Source organism: Saimiri boliviensis, chromosome 1 (genome assembly GCF_048565385.1).
Source record: "Saimiri boliviensis isolate mSaiBol1 chromosome 1, mSaiBol1.pri, whole genome shotgun sequence".
Classification (NCBI taxonomy): Eukaryota; Metazoa; Chordata; class Mammalia; order Primates; family Cebidae; genus Saimiri; species Saimiri boliviensis.
Window position 1 is genome coordinate 159,551,085 of NC_133449.1, and position 16,261 is coordinate 159,567,345.

General features: G+C 55.0%; 1 protein-coding gene across 7 annotated transcripts in view; it reads right to left on the bottom strand.

Moving 5' to 3' along the window:
• Nucleotides 1-521: 521 nt before the first annotated feature.
• The window catches only part of SYNPO (synaptopodin), a 74,105-nt gene continuing 58,365 nt past the window's right edge, over nt 522-16,261 (bottom strand). For 5 of the 7 annotated variants that reach the window (XM_074379117.1, XM_074379104.1, XM_074379110.1 and 2 more), the window contains 2 exons: nt 9,005-11,361; nt 522-3,226 (listed from right to left, as the gene is read on the bottom strand). In XM_074379117.1, coding sequence (XP_074235218.1) covers nt 2,558-3,226; nt 9,005-11,361 — 3,026 coding nt within the window. In that variant the 3' untranslated portion in view covers nt 522-2,557. Of the gene's footprint in view, nt 3,227-6,985; nt 11,362-16,261 lie in introns of those variants that run through there. The other 2 variants (XM_074379134.1, XR_012512039.1) reach the window with 2 other exon arrangements.

Below are 16,261 nucleotides of genomic sequence, written 5' to 3' on the forward strand. Positions count from 1 at the left end.
CCCCTGGGAGCAGGACCACAATCCCCTTCTCTGGCCAAAGGACGCGACGTCAGGAGACCTGATGTCTTCACCTCCTGGGGTTGCCTGGTCTGAATCCTCACCTCACTGGGGTTGCCCGGCTCAGACGAGGCCCTCTCACAGTGACTCCTTTCCTGCCCTGGCACCCCTGCCTGCCTTGAGAAAACAGCCCCAGAGCACAGACCCCTGACCCAGCTTGGCCCTGCCCACTCTGGTAACAGTACTCTGTGGTCAGGGCCCTGACAATACCACCCTGAGACATTATCTAGAACAACTGTCCCCATCACATGGATGGGAAAGCTGAGGCCTGGAGGAGTGGACTCACTCAGGGTCACCTAGCCAGGGACTTCTATAGCCTCAAGTTGTCCATTGTTCCCATCTCTCATGGATGCTTGAGAGATCTTCCCACACTTCCATCCCATGTGTCTCAAATATTCCCTGCCACCCAGAGTCCCATGGACTTGGGGAGAAGGGCATCAAACCAACTGAAAATGACACAGGAGGCAGAAGAATGCATGAAGCATTTATTGAGGGCCAGAGCTGAATTCTACAAGAGGCAGGACATGGGCTCTAGCAGGTTAGAGGAGAGAACGGGGAGAAAGCAGTGACAATGGGGGACAGCCAGGGGCTGCCTCCTGCCAGCCCTTTGGGAAACACAGGTAGAGGTGGATCCTCTATGCTGCTGCCTCAGCCAGAGGCCTGATGGTGTCACTTCTCTGGGAGGGGCCTTTAGTCCCAGTCTCCTGTGCTATGAGGGACCCTGCAGCAGGTGGGGGCTTTGGGAAATGCAGTCACTCATCATTAACTGAGTAAGAACACCTTCTCATCTTCGCACCATCAGGAGCGGTGTCCTCATTCCTGAGGCCCAAGGAGCCCTCTAAGATCTCTCCTTTATTCTAAAGCACCCCTTCCCCACCCAATCTTCCATACTGACCCTAACTCTCTCCAGCCTCACTTGGGGGTTCTAGATCTAACATCACACTGATGGGTGGGTAAGTCCCAAAACCACACTGTCCCACACCTTATGCAACATCCTAGTATCCTTTCACCTACATGCTTTTGATCCTCAGCCAATTCCTGCCCCACAGTTGATCCCGAAGCTAATATTCTGAACCTCTAGAAGGCTCTACCAGCTAACTCTGGAAACTACAGAACTCAGCCATATTCCTCCCTGACTCCCTCCTGGGGACTGGAATCAGAGCCACCAAGATTTAAGGAACCACTGAAGGTCTGCAGCCAGGCTCCCCAAGGTCACTGGGCACCAGGCAATAGCTAGGTCAGGGTGCACTGGGGAAGGGATGGGGCAGGACAATGTCTACTTTTCTGGACACTGGAGTTGAGGTCTGACACTGAAGAAGGGGACATTTCCCAAGGGGGCAGAAATAACAGGTAGACCCTAACCTAACATTCCGTTCACCTACCCAAGCTCATTGGCCCCTGAATTCAAGCCCACCTAGCCCACCACCACTTCCTAATACCCCTGACTTCCTAATACCATGGAATGCATTTCAAGACTGGAAGAGCCCTCAGAAGTCATCTGAGCCAATCCTGTCCCCTGCTAGAATCTCCTCCTATGCATCCCGGCCATGACTTTCAGATTTCCCATAACAAGTAACTCTATGTCTCTCTCTTTCCAAATAAGCAACCCCAAACTGAGGGCAATCAGGTAAAGCCGCATGGTAGCTCTGTATCTCTTCTCTCCCCAGCTCAGCTTTGAGCCCAGAATCTGCCGTGAATGGGCTCAGAAGGAACAGATGAGCTGTAGGCTCAAGTCCTGGGCCTAAGGAAAATCACTGCCTTAGAGCTCTCTTATGGCTGCAGATAAGATGTCCCGGGCAGGCTGAAGTGAAGAAAAGTAGCGTGACAGGGACCCGGAGAGAATTTTCCTGCCTCTTCTCTCCAGAGGGGACAGTGGGACACCTTGAGCTGGCCTCGGAGACCTCTCTAAAGGTCATTGTGACAAAAATAGAGCTTGTCTGGGAAGGGATGGAAAACAGCTGCTCCCGCCTGGGACTTGGTGCCAGGAAGCCGGATGGTCAGGCCAGTGCCTGGACATGGGACATAGGCCTAGGATCTTCTGAACGCACCCCACTTGCCAGACTCCAGAGAGCAGAGCCAGGAGGGGAAGGAGGAGTATGGAACTCTGAAGGTGGCAAGTCCAGGAGTCAGTATACACACTGTCCTGCCTCATTCAAGGCACTAACTAGTGTGTAAGAGAGTGTGTGTGCGCGCGCGCGTGTGTATTGATGGGAAGGGGAATTTTGACATTCGTGGACTGCCTTGGCCAAAGCCACCATTAAACAGATGGGACAGCGGAAGGTCAAACCAGGAAGGGTCTTACCCGGGGTCACACAACAACGGAATGAGAGCAGGGGCTAGAACTCAAGCTTGCGTCCCCGACCCATCCCCGAGCCCAGAGCTCTCCTCGGCTGACCCCTCGTCTCTGGGGCTGCCCAGAGGCAAGACCATTTGGATTCCCCAGGTTGGATGAGCCTTCTTCTGGCTCTGCGCTCCTGGGGTGGGGTCGGGGGGTGGGGCTCTAGGTGGTGCAGGAGGCCTCGGCGGGGAGGCTGCCACGCTTGAGCCGCAGGCTGCCGTTCCACCCGCGGGGGCAGATATTGTAGCCGAGGATGCCGGGAGACTTAGCCCCGGAGTCCTCGGAGTCGAGGGACACGTCGGAGTCCGTGGGCGAGCGGCGGTAGAGGAAGGGCCTGGGAGGCGCGGGCAGCGGGCTCCGGGGACTGGTGCAGGAGGAAGGCCCTGGGGGCAGCGGGCTCCGCAGGATGGGCGCAAACGCTGCCCCCGGCACAGCAGGCGGGCCGGGGCGAGCGGGCTGCGGCGAGCGCATGCGCGGCGGCGGCGGCGGCGGCGGCGGCGGCGCCCTCGGCGGGGAGAAGGGCCGCAGGCTCTCGGCGCCCGCCGGCCGCGGGGAGGCGCTCTTGCGCCGGGCCGCGTTGATGATGTTTCGCGCCAGAAGCGCTTGCAGCTGGCGGCTGGGGGGCCGCGCCTCGGTCTCGGGTCGCAGCGGGGACACTGAGCGCTCGCTCCACGAGGGAGACATGGGCGGCGGCAGCGGCGGGGGGCTGCTCATGCTGCTCCCGCGGCCTGGCTCCCACGGCCCCGGGCTCACCCAGCCGTCCAGGCTGCTGGGGGGCCGGGACGCGCCCGGCGTCCGGGGAGGGGAGGTGGGCAGGCTCTCCCGGCGGTCCTGGGGAGAGAGCAGAGGGGGTGGGGCAGGCATTAGTGCTGGGGTCCTCCACATCGGGCTTTAGGAAGGGGCCGAGTCCGATTTGTCCATGACACCGAGAAGGGAAGCCACCGACCAAAGTCAGGTAGTGCCTACGGTAAAATGCAGGTGCCCAAACTCTCAGCCCAGAACTCCTGATGAGTTCCCGCTGTCTTGTGTCTGTCCCCGTGTTAAGAAGGCTCGCTTTGGAGACAAGCTCCTTAACTTATTGACTTGAGCCTGGGCAAGTTATTTCACCCCTTTGGGCTTCAGTTTCTGCTTCTGTAAAATGGGGTGTGATAACAGTACTTACCTTATAGTGTAGTTGTGAGGGTTAAATGAGATAACTGATGGAAAAGAACATGCCATATATCGGCACATTCCTAAGTGCTCAATAGATGTTGATCACCATAAAGAAATACCAGAAGGACTGGTTGCGGTGGCTCATGCCTGTAATCCCAGCACTTTGGGAGGCCGAGGTGAGTGGATCACCTGAGGTCAGGAGTTAGAGACCAGCCTGGCCAACATGGCAAAACCCTGTCTCTACTACAAATACAAATATTAGCTGGGCATGGTGGTGCATGCCTGTAATCTCAGCAACTGGTGGGGGTTGGGGGCTGAGGCAGGAGGATGGCTCAAACATGAGAGACCGAGGTTGCAGTGGGCTGAGATTGTGCCACTGCACTCCAGCCTAGGCAACAGCAAGACTCCGTCCAAGAAAGAGAAAACGAGAAAGAAAGAAAAGAAAGACTAGAAGGGTACACATGAGAGTAACGAAAGTGGTCACCTGTTAGGAAAAGGGGTGAGAACAGGAACAGAGCGGGTGCAGCCTGAGGCACTGGGAGCTGCTCTGTCTGTGGCACATCCTGGGAAGCTTTCAATCAGGCTAGCCGAGGGAGGCTTTGGTTTCCCCATGATTTAGGGAGAGGAGCTGGGAGGGAGGTCCTGGACCAAGGGCCACATGGGAAGAACTAGTGTCTCAGGGCCAAATGCCAAGTCAGGGTGGGCTCTGGATGTCCTCCCTCCCATCTGACCACAGTGCCACCCTGGTCAGGAAGGCAGGGGCTAGAGCTCATGACCCAAGCCAGTCAACAAACCACTGAGGCAGAGGAAGCCGGCTCCTCAGCCGGGAGAGTAGGCTAGAGCAGGGAGATGGGACTAAGGCTTTTTAATACGTTACCTGTTATATAAATTTAGATTTCTGAACCATATGGATATATTATCTAATCAAAATTAAAATGTAAAAATATTGACTATTATTATTAAAGTTGGACTTAGGGAAAGCCCCTCTCAGCCCCAAACCCCTTGCCATGTTGCCATGTCATCTCATCTTTCCTTGGATGCCTGAGCAGGGAGGAAGATCCCCCTGACAGACAGAAATACAAAAGGAAGTTGGGTCATTCCTCCCTAGGCAGCACACGCCCCTCACTGAGCTTTCTCACAGCATGGGAAGGGGAGTGTGGATTTAGAGAAGCCAAGACGGTAAACAGCTTTGAGGCTACGAAACACTGCTCTGCTATGCCCGGCCGTATCTGTTTCCTATCTACTTAAGGACTTTTCAGTCTACAAATTTCCTTCTCATCCTTTATCTCATTAGGTTTTCACAACAGATAGTGAGGTAGCTGGCATTACCACACCCATTTAACAAATGGTGTGTAAATAGTGTGTCCTGCCCCACCGGGAAGTGTGTGTGTGTGTGTGTGTGTGTGTTTGCACGCACATGCACGCTGCTCAAAGGCTACATGTGTAAGCAGTTTGAACTGGTTTGAAAGTGGAGGGCCTGGGAATCCCTGCCTAACATGTATCTCCTGAACCTTCTTCCAACTGTTCACGCAATAAGATTCCAGCAATAACCAGTCCGCCTTGCCATTCAATCCAATCCACTAGGAGTCATCCAGCAGAGTTCAGAGCAAGCCAGTCCATTCTGTGCTTCCTACCCAATCAAAATCTAGTACCATCCAAAGATGCATTCTTTCATCCAATCGGTGATCAGCCATAACCAAGCCAGTCATCCTCTCATCCGACTGAGTCTTCTAATTCCTCCCAATCGGAAGGAAATAGACACCAATTGTGTGTTTTATCCAAACAGAATGTAGCAGCTGCTAGATGAGCCCAGACTCAGAACTGGCACCCTTTAACCTAAAGAGGAATGTTAGACAACAGCCTGAATGGGACATTTTTCATGGGATGCTAATGCCGGAGTGACCCATAGAAACTCCCTGGGGACATCCAAGTTCCCAGTCAAGTGGAAAGTTAGGGCTCAGCCTGGAATCCCACTCTTTTCCTCCCAGGGTCAGAATTGGGGTCAGAATTGTGTATGCATGAGCCAGAGACACTGCGAGCTTCTCTGTGTCTGTGGCACATCCCAGTCAGGCTGGCCCCGGAAGGCAGACCCCACGATTTAAGGAGAGGAGCTGGGAGGGAGGTCCGGGCTCCACAGCCAGATGTGCAGGACCAGAGCCAAATGCCAAATCAGGGTGGGCTCTGGCATAACCCAACACCTGGCCACAGTGCCACCCTAAGTAGGGGGTTGGGGCCCAGAGTTCATGATCCAAGCCAGTCAACAACCACTGAGGCAGAGGAAACAAGGGGTCTTCAGCCAGGAGAGCGGGCTGCACAGGAGAGCCATGATAACTACCTAAAAATCTCTAAAGCATTGTTTCTGCCTTTGGTGGCCACAGGGGGAATGCTGGGGCCAAGAAGTGGAAGGAATAATAATTCAGCCAAGACTGTAAAACAGAATGGCTCAAACAGGGGTTGAATGTTGAGGGCAGTGGTAAGCAACTCCTCATCATCTGGAGATGGGCCAGAGCCTGACCTCATCCTGACAGCCATGCCTGGGCACTGACCCTGTGTGTACGTTTGGAACGGGGGGTGTGCACAATATGAAAAGGCTTCAGGAAATCAGAACTGTTCACTTTCTGACAGAGAGCTCAATGCACCCTGCACACCAGAGCTCCCTGGGAATGCAAGGGGTGAAAATTCAAAAAGTAGCAGCCGCTCAACCCAGACCCAGACCCAAAGCAGGGCACGTGTGTGGGGTGAAGGCATGAATAGAACACAATCAACCCTGGACGGTCAGAGACCAGACAGAGCTCCCACACCACCTTCTGCAATCCTTTCACTGCACAGAAGGGGAAACTGAGGCCCAGAGATTGGAAGAGGTTGTCTGAGGTCACACAGGAATCAGATTCAGACCTGGGGCTAGAACCCAGCTCTCCTGACCCTTGATGGCAGTTATTTCCTCTCCCCCAGAAACTCCATGCTTTCAGGAGCCAGGCAGTGAAAACCACGGCAAATGTGGGAAATGGCCAGATTTAGATAATCGGGAGCAGGGAGGGGGCCTGAGAGAACTGGAGAGCGAATGCCGCTAGAGGCATTTCTATTCTACTGTGTAAAGAACCCAAACAAACCTGAACTAGAAGAGGTAGTGCATTTCTTCCCAAAATCCTCTACAGTATTTTTGGCCAAACTCTGAGGGAAGGAAAGCACAAAAGGCTGTGATTTGCACAGGGTTCTGAATCCCTGCGTGCTGTGGAGAGGAAGCCCTCGCTTCCAAGCCAGCATACATCTGTCCCCGTGCAGAACCAGACACACGGCAGATGCAGGCAGCACGCAGGACACAGCCACACTTTCACACTCAGTCATTGAGCAGACCCACTCCACTTCCCAGGCTGGAATCAGGGAGGAGGAAGGCAGCCCTGACCCCTAGCAGCACGGAAGAAAGAAAGAAGCAAGACGGATTTGAGGCAGAGTGTATTGAGAACAGGAGAGAAAACAAAGTTGGGAGCAGAGCTCAGCCTGGCCGCAGGAGCTGCAGAAGGAAGGGTGGGCTCTTCCATTGCTGGCCCTCAAGGGTGGAAGGGAGCAGGGGTCCAGGGCAGGGGCTTCACTCTGTTCTGGGAGAGCCCAGGCCTGAAGGAGCTGAGCTCACTCACAACTCCCCCACACATACCCTCTCGATCTATGGGAAATGAGCTCACTAAGAAGGCACCCTTGTTCCCATGGAGACAAGCCCAGAGCTCACAAAAACTGCAGGCTCAGCCCAGCATGGGCACCGCCTCCACCACCCCTTGCCCCACTGGGGAGCCCAGAAATAGGGCTGAGAAAAAGAAGTGGGTGGTCCTCGGCCCCCAGCCTTGCGAAGCTTCCATCTGAATCCTGCCACTTGAGTCTGTATTCTCTCACCCCCGCCCCCCACAAAGCCTTGTTTGGCAGGGGGCTGTATCATATCACCTCTAAAAGTGTCAGAGGCGGGGGGAGTCTCCAGCTACCTGACTCAACACCCTCACTGTATCAATGGGGAAACTGAGACTTAAGGACATACATGCAGTCGGTCGGTTAGAATCCAGATCCCAGATTTTCCTCAAAACTCTAAGATCTCCTCTGTGCCCTCCCCCTGCACTGCTGTGCACCTGCCGCAGCTCCTGCCATGCTCTCACTGTCCTCAGGCAATCCTGAGCCTGAGCCAGCCCAGCCCGGGCTTCTCATCTTCGACTTCCTGCAGCGGCTCATTCCAACCATTCCCTCACCAGGTCACCCTCACAGCCATCTAACTCTACCTGTCCTATGACAACAGCCCATTTCCTTTCTCTTTCTTCGCAAGGGACTGTCTTGTCACTTACAAGCCTTTCTCCAAAGCACCAGCCTATGTTCTCACCCCTCACAGACTGTCATCGCTAGAAGGGCCCTCCTTATATAAATAAAACTGAGGCCCAGAGAGAATGTGAGTGGGCCAAACTCACACAGCAAATGGGAGGCTGATATGGGACTGGTACTCTCCTCTCCTGCCTCCCTTTGGGCCCCGTGCCACTGCACTGGGGAGGCTTCTTCTAGTCAGGTAGATCTTGGTTGAATTTGAAGCCAAAACAGCCAATGGATACATGGCTAGGGGCCACCCTCCCTGTGGCACACCCACATCTGCACAGGCTCCTACAGAGCTCTCCTTCTCTCGGGGATCCTCTGGGACATCCTCCACCCCTAAAGCAGTGAGAACAAGCCAGGTAGAACCGGGGCTGAGGCCTGGGCCCACTGGTCTCCCTAAAACAGAGCCAGGTCTCAGAGAGGGCGGGAAGAAAAGCGTCAGACAGCAGCGGTGGGCTGAGTCCGCAGCCAGCAGAAGGACTCCGGAGAGGAGCGCAGGCGGAGGTGAGGCAAAGCTCTCTGAAGCAGCGGAGAGGAAACGGTGTCCAAAAGGCAGAGGTGGCAGAGACAGGCCCGTGGAGGTGAGAATCCAGCGACAGGAAGGAAGACGCCAGGAGCCTGGGCCTCGGGAGGGAGGCCTCCTGGGCAGCTGAGGAGGCAGACCCTTGGCTGGCTGACTCCACAGGCACCGGCGGGCTCTGTCTGCTCCAGAAGTTCCCGTTAGGATCCCCTTCTAGGCCACTCCCCCAGCAAGACGCTGGCATCAGACCGCATCCCTACAGCTCACAAAGGCCAGAGGACGCCCCTCTGCCGCATCAGGGCTGCCACGACAGTTCTCTCCAGGACCCTCCTCCCCACTCAGACATGGAGTCTGACCCCAGCTGTAGTAGGGGAGGGGCAGCTGCAGCTCGGAGAGGGGAGGCGACTCGCCCAAGGTCACAAAGCCAGCTGGTGGCCGCATCTGACCTTGAACCATGGACTCCCCATTCTCCTCACTCAGCTCTGTGCCATTTCCTGCCATTTCCTGCTCTCCAGCTGGCCCTCAAGGAGGGGACTTGATCGGCAGTGGAACCCCCATGGGGTCCGTTACTTGAAGCAGAAGGAAGGCTTCCACACCTGAGCCTCGATCCCGGCGTTCCGGGTGGAGAAGGAGGGCCTGGGGGCCTGCTTGGCTCGGGGAGACCATGCCCTGGAGGGAGACACAGGGGAGATGTCTCCGCCGTAGGGAGGGCTCACGGCAGTGGGCTGCAGGCTGTCCTGGCCGGGGGAGGTGTAGAGGCCCGGCGAGGAGCGGGAGGCCCGAGGCAGGCCAGGAGACGGAGGAAGACACCCCTTGGGCAGGTTGGGCACCAGGTCCAAGGAGGTGGGCTTGACGGGCGAGGCAGCTCTTGGGGAGACCTTGGCAGGCTCCTTGATCGGTGAGAGGACAAAGAGCGAGGGCCGCAGCTGGTACGGCGGCTGCTTGGTGGGCTCCGGGCGCAGGACCCCGTTCTCAGGCAGATAGCCATGATAGAGGGAGGCAGGTGGGGTCCGGGCTGGGCTTCGGGATGCCACTCGGAAGGCCCCGGGGGCGTTAGTGGGGTATTTCCAGGAAGAAGGCAGGGACATGGTGGGTGATGGGCAGCGGGCCACCTCTGGCGTGTGGCTTGAAGACTCGATGACGTATTTCTCCATCCGTGACTGGCGGCGTGCGTAGAGCTCAGCCCCCTTCCCAGAGGCCTCGGAGAGGTTCTGGTTGGGTTTGGGCTTCGGCTTGGCCTGGATGCGGGGTGACTTGAGGCAGGAGGCCCACTCTGGGAGTGCCTCCTCCGCCGCCGGGCTGGCTCTGTCACGAGGGGCTGGCTCCTGCTGGAAGTTGGAGGCCTCGGCCCCCAGGGCAAAGGGCTCCTCGTCCACGCCCACCTCCCCTTGGTCCCTCTGCCGCCGCTTCTCATCCGCTGTCTGTACCAGATCCAGCAGGTCTGGATTCGGGGTCACCTTGGGCTTCTCCACAAAGGTGAACATGGATTTGCGGCTGCCCCGGCGGGCCATCGACTCCTCCAGGATGCCCGTCTTGCTGGCGGGAACCGCCTGGCCCTTCAGGTGAGAAGACCTGGGGTCGGAGCTGGGGTACAGGGCAGAATAAGAGGGAGGAGACCTCACCCAGGAAGCCAGAGGGGCTGTGGACAAGGTCTCAGTGTAGGTGGGGGGTGGAGTGAAGTTCCCCAAGGGGCGTCTCTCTGAGACCGGGCTTCGCTGCCCCATCAGCCTCCTTTCCACCATGGGGCTGCAGGACATGATATGTCTCTGTGGCCGGGGGCTCCTGTCTGGCATACTTGGGGGCTGGGGAGCCGGGGCCTTCTCCCCAAAATGTCGTCTCTCTAGCATGGGGCTCCTCTCCATCTGGCTGGTGCCCCCTGGCGCCTGGATCCCAAAAGGCCTGGCCGTCCTGTTGACCACTGATGGGGGCTTGGCCAGTGTGAAGTGGACCTCACTGTATACCTTGGTGGGTGTGGTGGCAGCTGCTCGCCCAGACATCTCTTGATCTGCTGACACCACTAGGGTGTTGGGCTGGATGTCGATGAGCAGGGAGCTGGACATGAAATCTGAGGCTGGGGGCCTGGAGCTGGGGATGAGCGTAGCTTCTCTGGAGAAGGTGCTCGTGGCAGGAGCTGGAGTCGACACCTTGTCAATTAGGAGCGTGCTGCATCTCACCTCCTCGGCCGGTGCCTGGGGTTGCCCGTCAGCACACAAGGTGCTGGGTTTGGAAGCAGGCACCGTGCCATTGGATGGGAGCTGGGCCTCTGAGGAATTCTGCTGGATGCCAGAAAGTGGCAGGCTCTGTGGGACGGCAGTTGCCGGGGGGTTCTGATTGACATCGGTGGCTGGCGGGTTGTGGCTGCTGTTAGAAGCGGCTGTGGTTAGCGTGGCACTGGGCGAGGCGAGGTTTTGGTTGACATCTGCAGCCGGGCTGTGGGCCTCCGCTGGAGGTGGGGCCGGTGAGGACTGCTGGGCCTCTCGGTTTTGGGACAGGTGGAGCCCATTGGCCGTCAGCAGTGCCGCATTCTCCTTTAGATAAACCACCAGTGGCACTTCTTCCTCCTCACTGGCCACCTTCTCCAGGTGCCGGAGCAAGCTATCCTCCTCTGAGTAGCCCTCCATGCTGTGGCCAGGTACCCCTCTGTCGGGGCTCTGGGGACTGGGGTGCTGTGGAGGGCCTGGCTCCGGCAGCGAGGTGGAACTCAGGCTGAGCCCTGGGGCATGACCTGGGGGGCTTGCAGGGAGCACCCTGAGGGACTTCTGGCTGGGCTTCTGTCCCCTCTGGCCGTGGCTCTCCAAAGTGAACTCGTTCACCCTCTGCCGGCGCCTGTTGAAGAGCTGGACACCGCGGGAATTGGAGCTGGGGCGGGTGGTCAGCTGGGCTGCGATCTGCTGGCTCCGCACCTTGGCCTCTTTCAGATCCTTCTCCGTGAGGCTAGTGCTCCGGCCCAACGCTGCGGGAAGGAACAGAAGCCCAGTTAGCAAACAGGCATGCAGTGACACAGGGGTGAGACCCCAACCCAGGTGGCGCTGAAGGAATTAAGAAGCAGACACAAAGATAGAGTGCAAAATGGGACTATCAGGGGGCCAGCAGCCTTCTGAGCTGAGAGCCTCAGGGCTGACAGCATTCTGGGCTGAGACAGACAGGCGTACAGAGATGGGTCGCCTCGGCCCTTCCTACACAGGATCTCTTCCTCTGGAATTTGATCCTCACTCACCGTTTCTTAGAATTAGCTCACTTCGTCATCAGCCCGGATCTACCTTTCATGGCCCCACTCAAATGCCACCACCTCTACACCGCCCTGATTATCCTCTCAGGATTAACTGGTCCTTGATTTGGATGCCCCCTGACAGTTGCTGATACGGCGTTGTACCAGACTGAGAGTGAATACCTCACCCTAGAAGTCCCACTGTGTCCCTGGCTCCTCTCCCACCAGCCTTCTCTTCTCTCACTAGGCTCTGCCACCCCGGCTTGCTTTCTCTTCCATGAAAATGCCAAGGATGTTCCTGCCCCAGGGCCTTTGGACTCGCTGCTCCCTCTGCTTGGAATCATCTTTTCCTCGGCAGCAGTCCCTGCTGGTTCCTTCTTGCTGCTCAAATCTCAGCTGGAATGTCCTCTCTCTGGAGGCGCCTTTCCTTCTCCTACCCCACCTGTTTTATTTTCTCCGTAGCATTCACCAAGTCGAAATGGTCTTTACGTTACCCTGTCTATTACCCGTCTCCTCACCCAGCGCAGAGCTCCAAGGGGCGATGGCCCTGCCTGTCTTGTTTTTCTGTCTGTCTTGAGAAGGAGTTTTGCTGTTGTGGCCCAGGCTGAGGCGTTCACACTCAGTTTGGTAAAATGTCGTATCAGCAACAGTCAGGGGGAATCCAAATCAAGGATGGCTAATAGTTCCCCTTTTTAGAGCAGGTAATGCATGAACATGGGCTAAAAATTTATTTATTCATTCGATTTTATTTTATTTTTACTTTTCTGAGATAGGCTCTTGCTCTGTTGCCCTGGCTGGAGTGCAGTGGTACTATCATAGCTCACTGCAGCCTCAACCTCCTGGGCTCAAACCATCCTCCCACCTCAGCCTCCCAAGTAGCTGGGAGTATCAGTGTGTGCCACCGTTCTTAGCCTTTTTTTTTTTTTTTTTTTTTTGTATTTTTTGTAGAGAAGGGGTCTCACTGTGTTGCCCAAGCTAGTCTCAAACTCCTGGGCCTAAGTGATCCTCTGGCCTTGGCTTCCTAAAATGCTGAGATTACAGGCATAAGCCACCATACCTGGCCCTAAAAATTAAAACATAAAAAAGTATACAGTAAAAAGTGTAGCCCCATCCCTGATGACTCCACATCACAATTAGGTAATCACCCTTGTCAGTTTCTTCTATATCCTCCCAGGATTTCTTCCCACTTTTACTTAAATGATCATTTTAAAATTCACATCTTTTAACACCAGAAATGTAACAAATTGAGCTAGTTTCACCAATGACTGCACTGGAACATTGCATTCTTTAGTTTTATCTGCACAAGACCACAATGAGACAAGCATTGCTTGCCTGTGTTTTACAGAAGAAACGGAGGTTCAGAGATATATAAGTAACTGCCCCAGGTTGCAAAGCCAAGGGTGACAAAGCTGGAGTCAGAAATGTTCTCTCTCGGGTCTCCAGCCCATGCTCAAGCTGTCTGCTCATCCCAAAAGGTCTCTTTGGGACACAGGGGACAGGAACAAGGTCATCAAGAGTCAGGGATCAGTCTGGGACTTGAGGTCCTGAGATCAGGCTAAGATCAGTCCCCTATTAAACTATAAGATCACTGTAGGCAACCATTTCTCTTTCTATCTCCAGTGCTCAGCTGGCACAGAGTTGGTGCTCAATTTATAGTTGTTGAATAATAGATGAACAAATGATGCATGAACAAATGCATTGCAGACAGGTGGATGGACCAGCCTGAGACCAGGGTCAGAAGCAACATCCGCGGCTGAGAAAATTCCCGTCTCCATCAGCCCTCTCCTCCCGACTGTGGGAAGCTAATTAGTTCTTGAGGAATCTGACCCTGCCCTCCTCTCCCTTGCCCTCATTAGCACTGGCTATGGCATGCTGAGTCCGTCTCCAGGGACAGTCTTTCTAGGCATCTTGCCAGCAAGGCTCTAAATTCATGGACTCAGAGCTGGAAGCGCTCTTACAGAGGAGGTGTTTCATCACCACTCTGTTTTATAGGTGGGAAACAGAAGTCCAGAGAGTAGCCCAGGGTAGAGCCTGCTAACCCCCACAAGGGAGCCACAGGGAGGCCCACAGAGAGCAGAGAAGCTGCAGCCACAGGCCTTCTGGCTCCAACCTCTTCCTTCCCTCCTCCATCAAACCTGGCATCCCCCTCACCTATTAGAAACAGTGAGAGCACATCAGGTAACCACTGTTGTCAGTTTCTTCTATATCCTCCCAGGATTTCTTTCTGTCCCACCCACCCATGATACTGCTGCCCCCGGTAGGACTCCTCTCCTGCCTGGATTGCCCCACCTATTAAAGGTGTCTGTTAGCCATCTATTAGCCAGGCTGCTCCCCTGGGGGGAGCCTAAGCAAAGGGGTGCCAGCCACACAGGAGGGCTCTGAGAGGTTGCTCAGCTCATGTAGCATCCATCTCTGCTCCGCTTAGAAACCAGGCCTCCTGGCCTGAAGACAAGCTCTGCCATTTGCTAGCCATGTGACCACAGCAAGTTACTGTACCTCTTAGAGCCACAGTCTCCTTAACTTGACATGAGAGTTGGGAGGCCACAGTGAGATCATGAATGCCAAGGCCTGACTGCCATGAAGCCCAGGTAGACAGACAGAGGGCTCATGCTATCCTGGCATAAGCTGGCTGTTGGTCACCCCATTCCACTCCCTGGAAAAGGTCAGATAATCTTCTAGCACAGGAGAGTCACTGAAGGTCGAACAGCAGGGGATCCCAGACTGACGGGGAGGCAGAGCTCACCGCCCCAAAACACAGAACCTCAGGATCTCAGAGGTGGCTGTCACCAAGTCCAATCCCCACACAATTCTTGCATCTTCAAAACCACACTCTTGAGTGTACAAGTCTCTGCTTACATACCCAGGTGACATGAGCTCACTACCCCCGGAAGTGCCTTCCACTAATTAACATTCCTCAGCTAGAAAGTTCCTACTTTAACTTACATCCCCTTTTTTTTTTTTTTTTTTCTGAGACAGGGTTTTACTGTGTTGCTTTGGCTGGAGTGCAGTGGCGCCATCATGGTTCACTGCAGCCTCAACCTCCCAGGATCAAGCGATCCTCCCACCTCAGCCTCCTGAGTAACTAGGACTACAGACATGCGCCACCATGCCTGGCTAATTTTTGTATTTTTTGTAGAGACAGGATTTCACAATGTTGCCCAGGCTGATCTTGAACTCCTGAGCTCAAGTGATCCACTCACCTCAGCCTCCCAAAGTGCTGGGATTACAGGCATGAGCCACCACGCCCGGCCTTCATCCACTTTCTTTTTCTTTTCTTTTCTTTCTTTTTTTTTGAGATAGAGTCTTGCTCTGTCACAAGGCTGGATTGCAGTGGCGCGATCTTGGCTCACTGCAATCTCCGCCTCCTGGGTTCAAGCAATTCCCCTGCCCCAGCCTCCCAAGTAGCTGGGACTACAGGCACTCACCACCACGCCTGGCTAATTTTTTTGTGTTTTCGTAGAGATGGTGTTTCACCAGGTTGGCCAGGATGGTCTCTGCCTGACCTTGTGATCTGCCCGCCTCAGCCTCCCAAAGTGCTGGGATTACAGGAGTGAACCATTTCACCCAGTCCTTATCCAATTTCTTGATGTGGTTCTGCCTCTCTGGGGCTGCACAGATAAAAAGTTTTCTCATTCATTCCAGCCTGACAGCTCTGCAGAGATTTACAGATACATCACATCCCCTTGGGACAGAGTCAGGATAAACACTCTAGTCTGGCCAGTGCTTCTTATGACATAGTTGCAGCAATAGTAGCTAACATTGGTTGGTCACTGACTATATATCTATACATGCACTTTGCTCATTTAATTTCCAAAGCAACCCTAAAAGGCACAAACTATTATTATGCACACTTGTTGATGAAAAAACTAAGGCTCAGAGAGGTAAAGTGAGCTGCCCAAGATCACAGGACCAGAAAGAAGTAGAGCTGTGTTCACACCTGGCTGTACGTGACTGCAGAGAGCACCAGGCTCCTGGCTGGCCGGTTCCCACCGTGCGAGGCTCATAGAAAGCACTTCAGTGTTTGATTAATCCAGACCTCTCAACGCCCCTGCATTTTTCTGCTTTTTTCCTTACTGGCTCTAGAAGGCCATGGGTTTAGAAAATCTTCAAATGTCAGAGTGTAAAGGGCCTTTAGAGATAAGCTGGCTTGGGAGGCCCAGTGAGGGAAGGGGCCAAGAGAGGAGAATATGAGCCCAGGACTGGGTCAGCTGACTCCCACTGAGGCTCCATTCACAGCCAGGGCTGCTGCTAAGATCCCATCGCCACCACTTCTCTGAGCTTAGAACTGCCCCCAAGCTACCGTTCTGTAACAAGAAGAATGACGAAAAAGGTCGAGAGGTAAGTGAGCCCTGCCCCCCAAGGCGAGCTCCTGCAGCCCGAACTCTAGCCCACAGTGACTCCACGGAAAAGGAATTCAGCAGGAGGTTTGGAATAGATCCAGCCAGCCATCCAGATGACTTTTGCCACCCTTCACAAACAAAGCTGGTGGGGGCACCCCAGAGTCCCTTGTAGCAGAGCACCATGGGCAAGTCCATCTAAAATTCCTCAGACTAGGGAGCTGCCCCCTCTGGCAATATCCCAGGCAGCTGCTCCAAGGCGGTGCTCCTGGTGTCAAAGGGGTGGGAGGTAGCCAAATCCTGCAGGG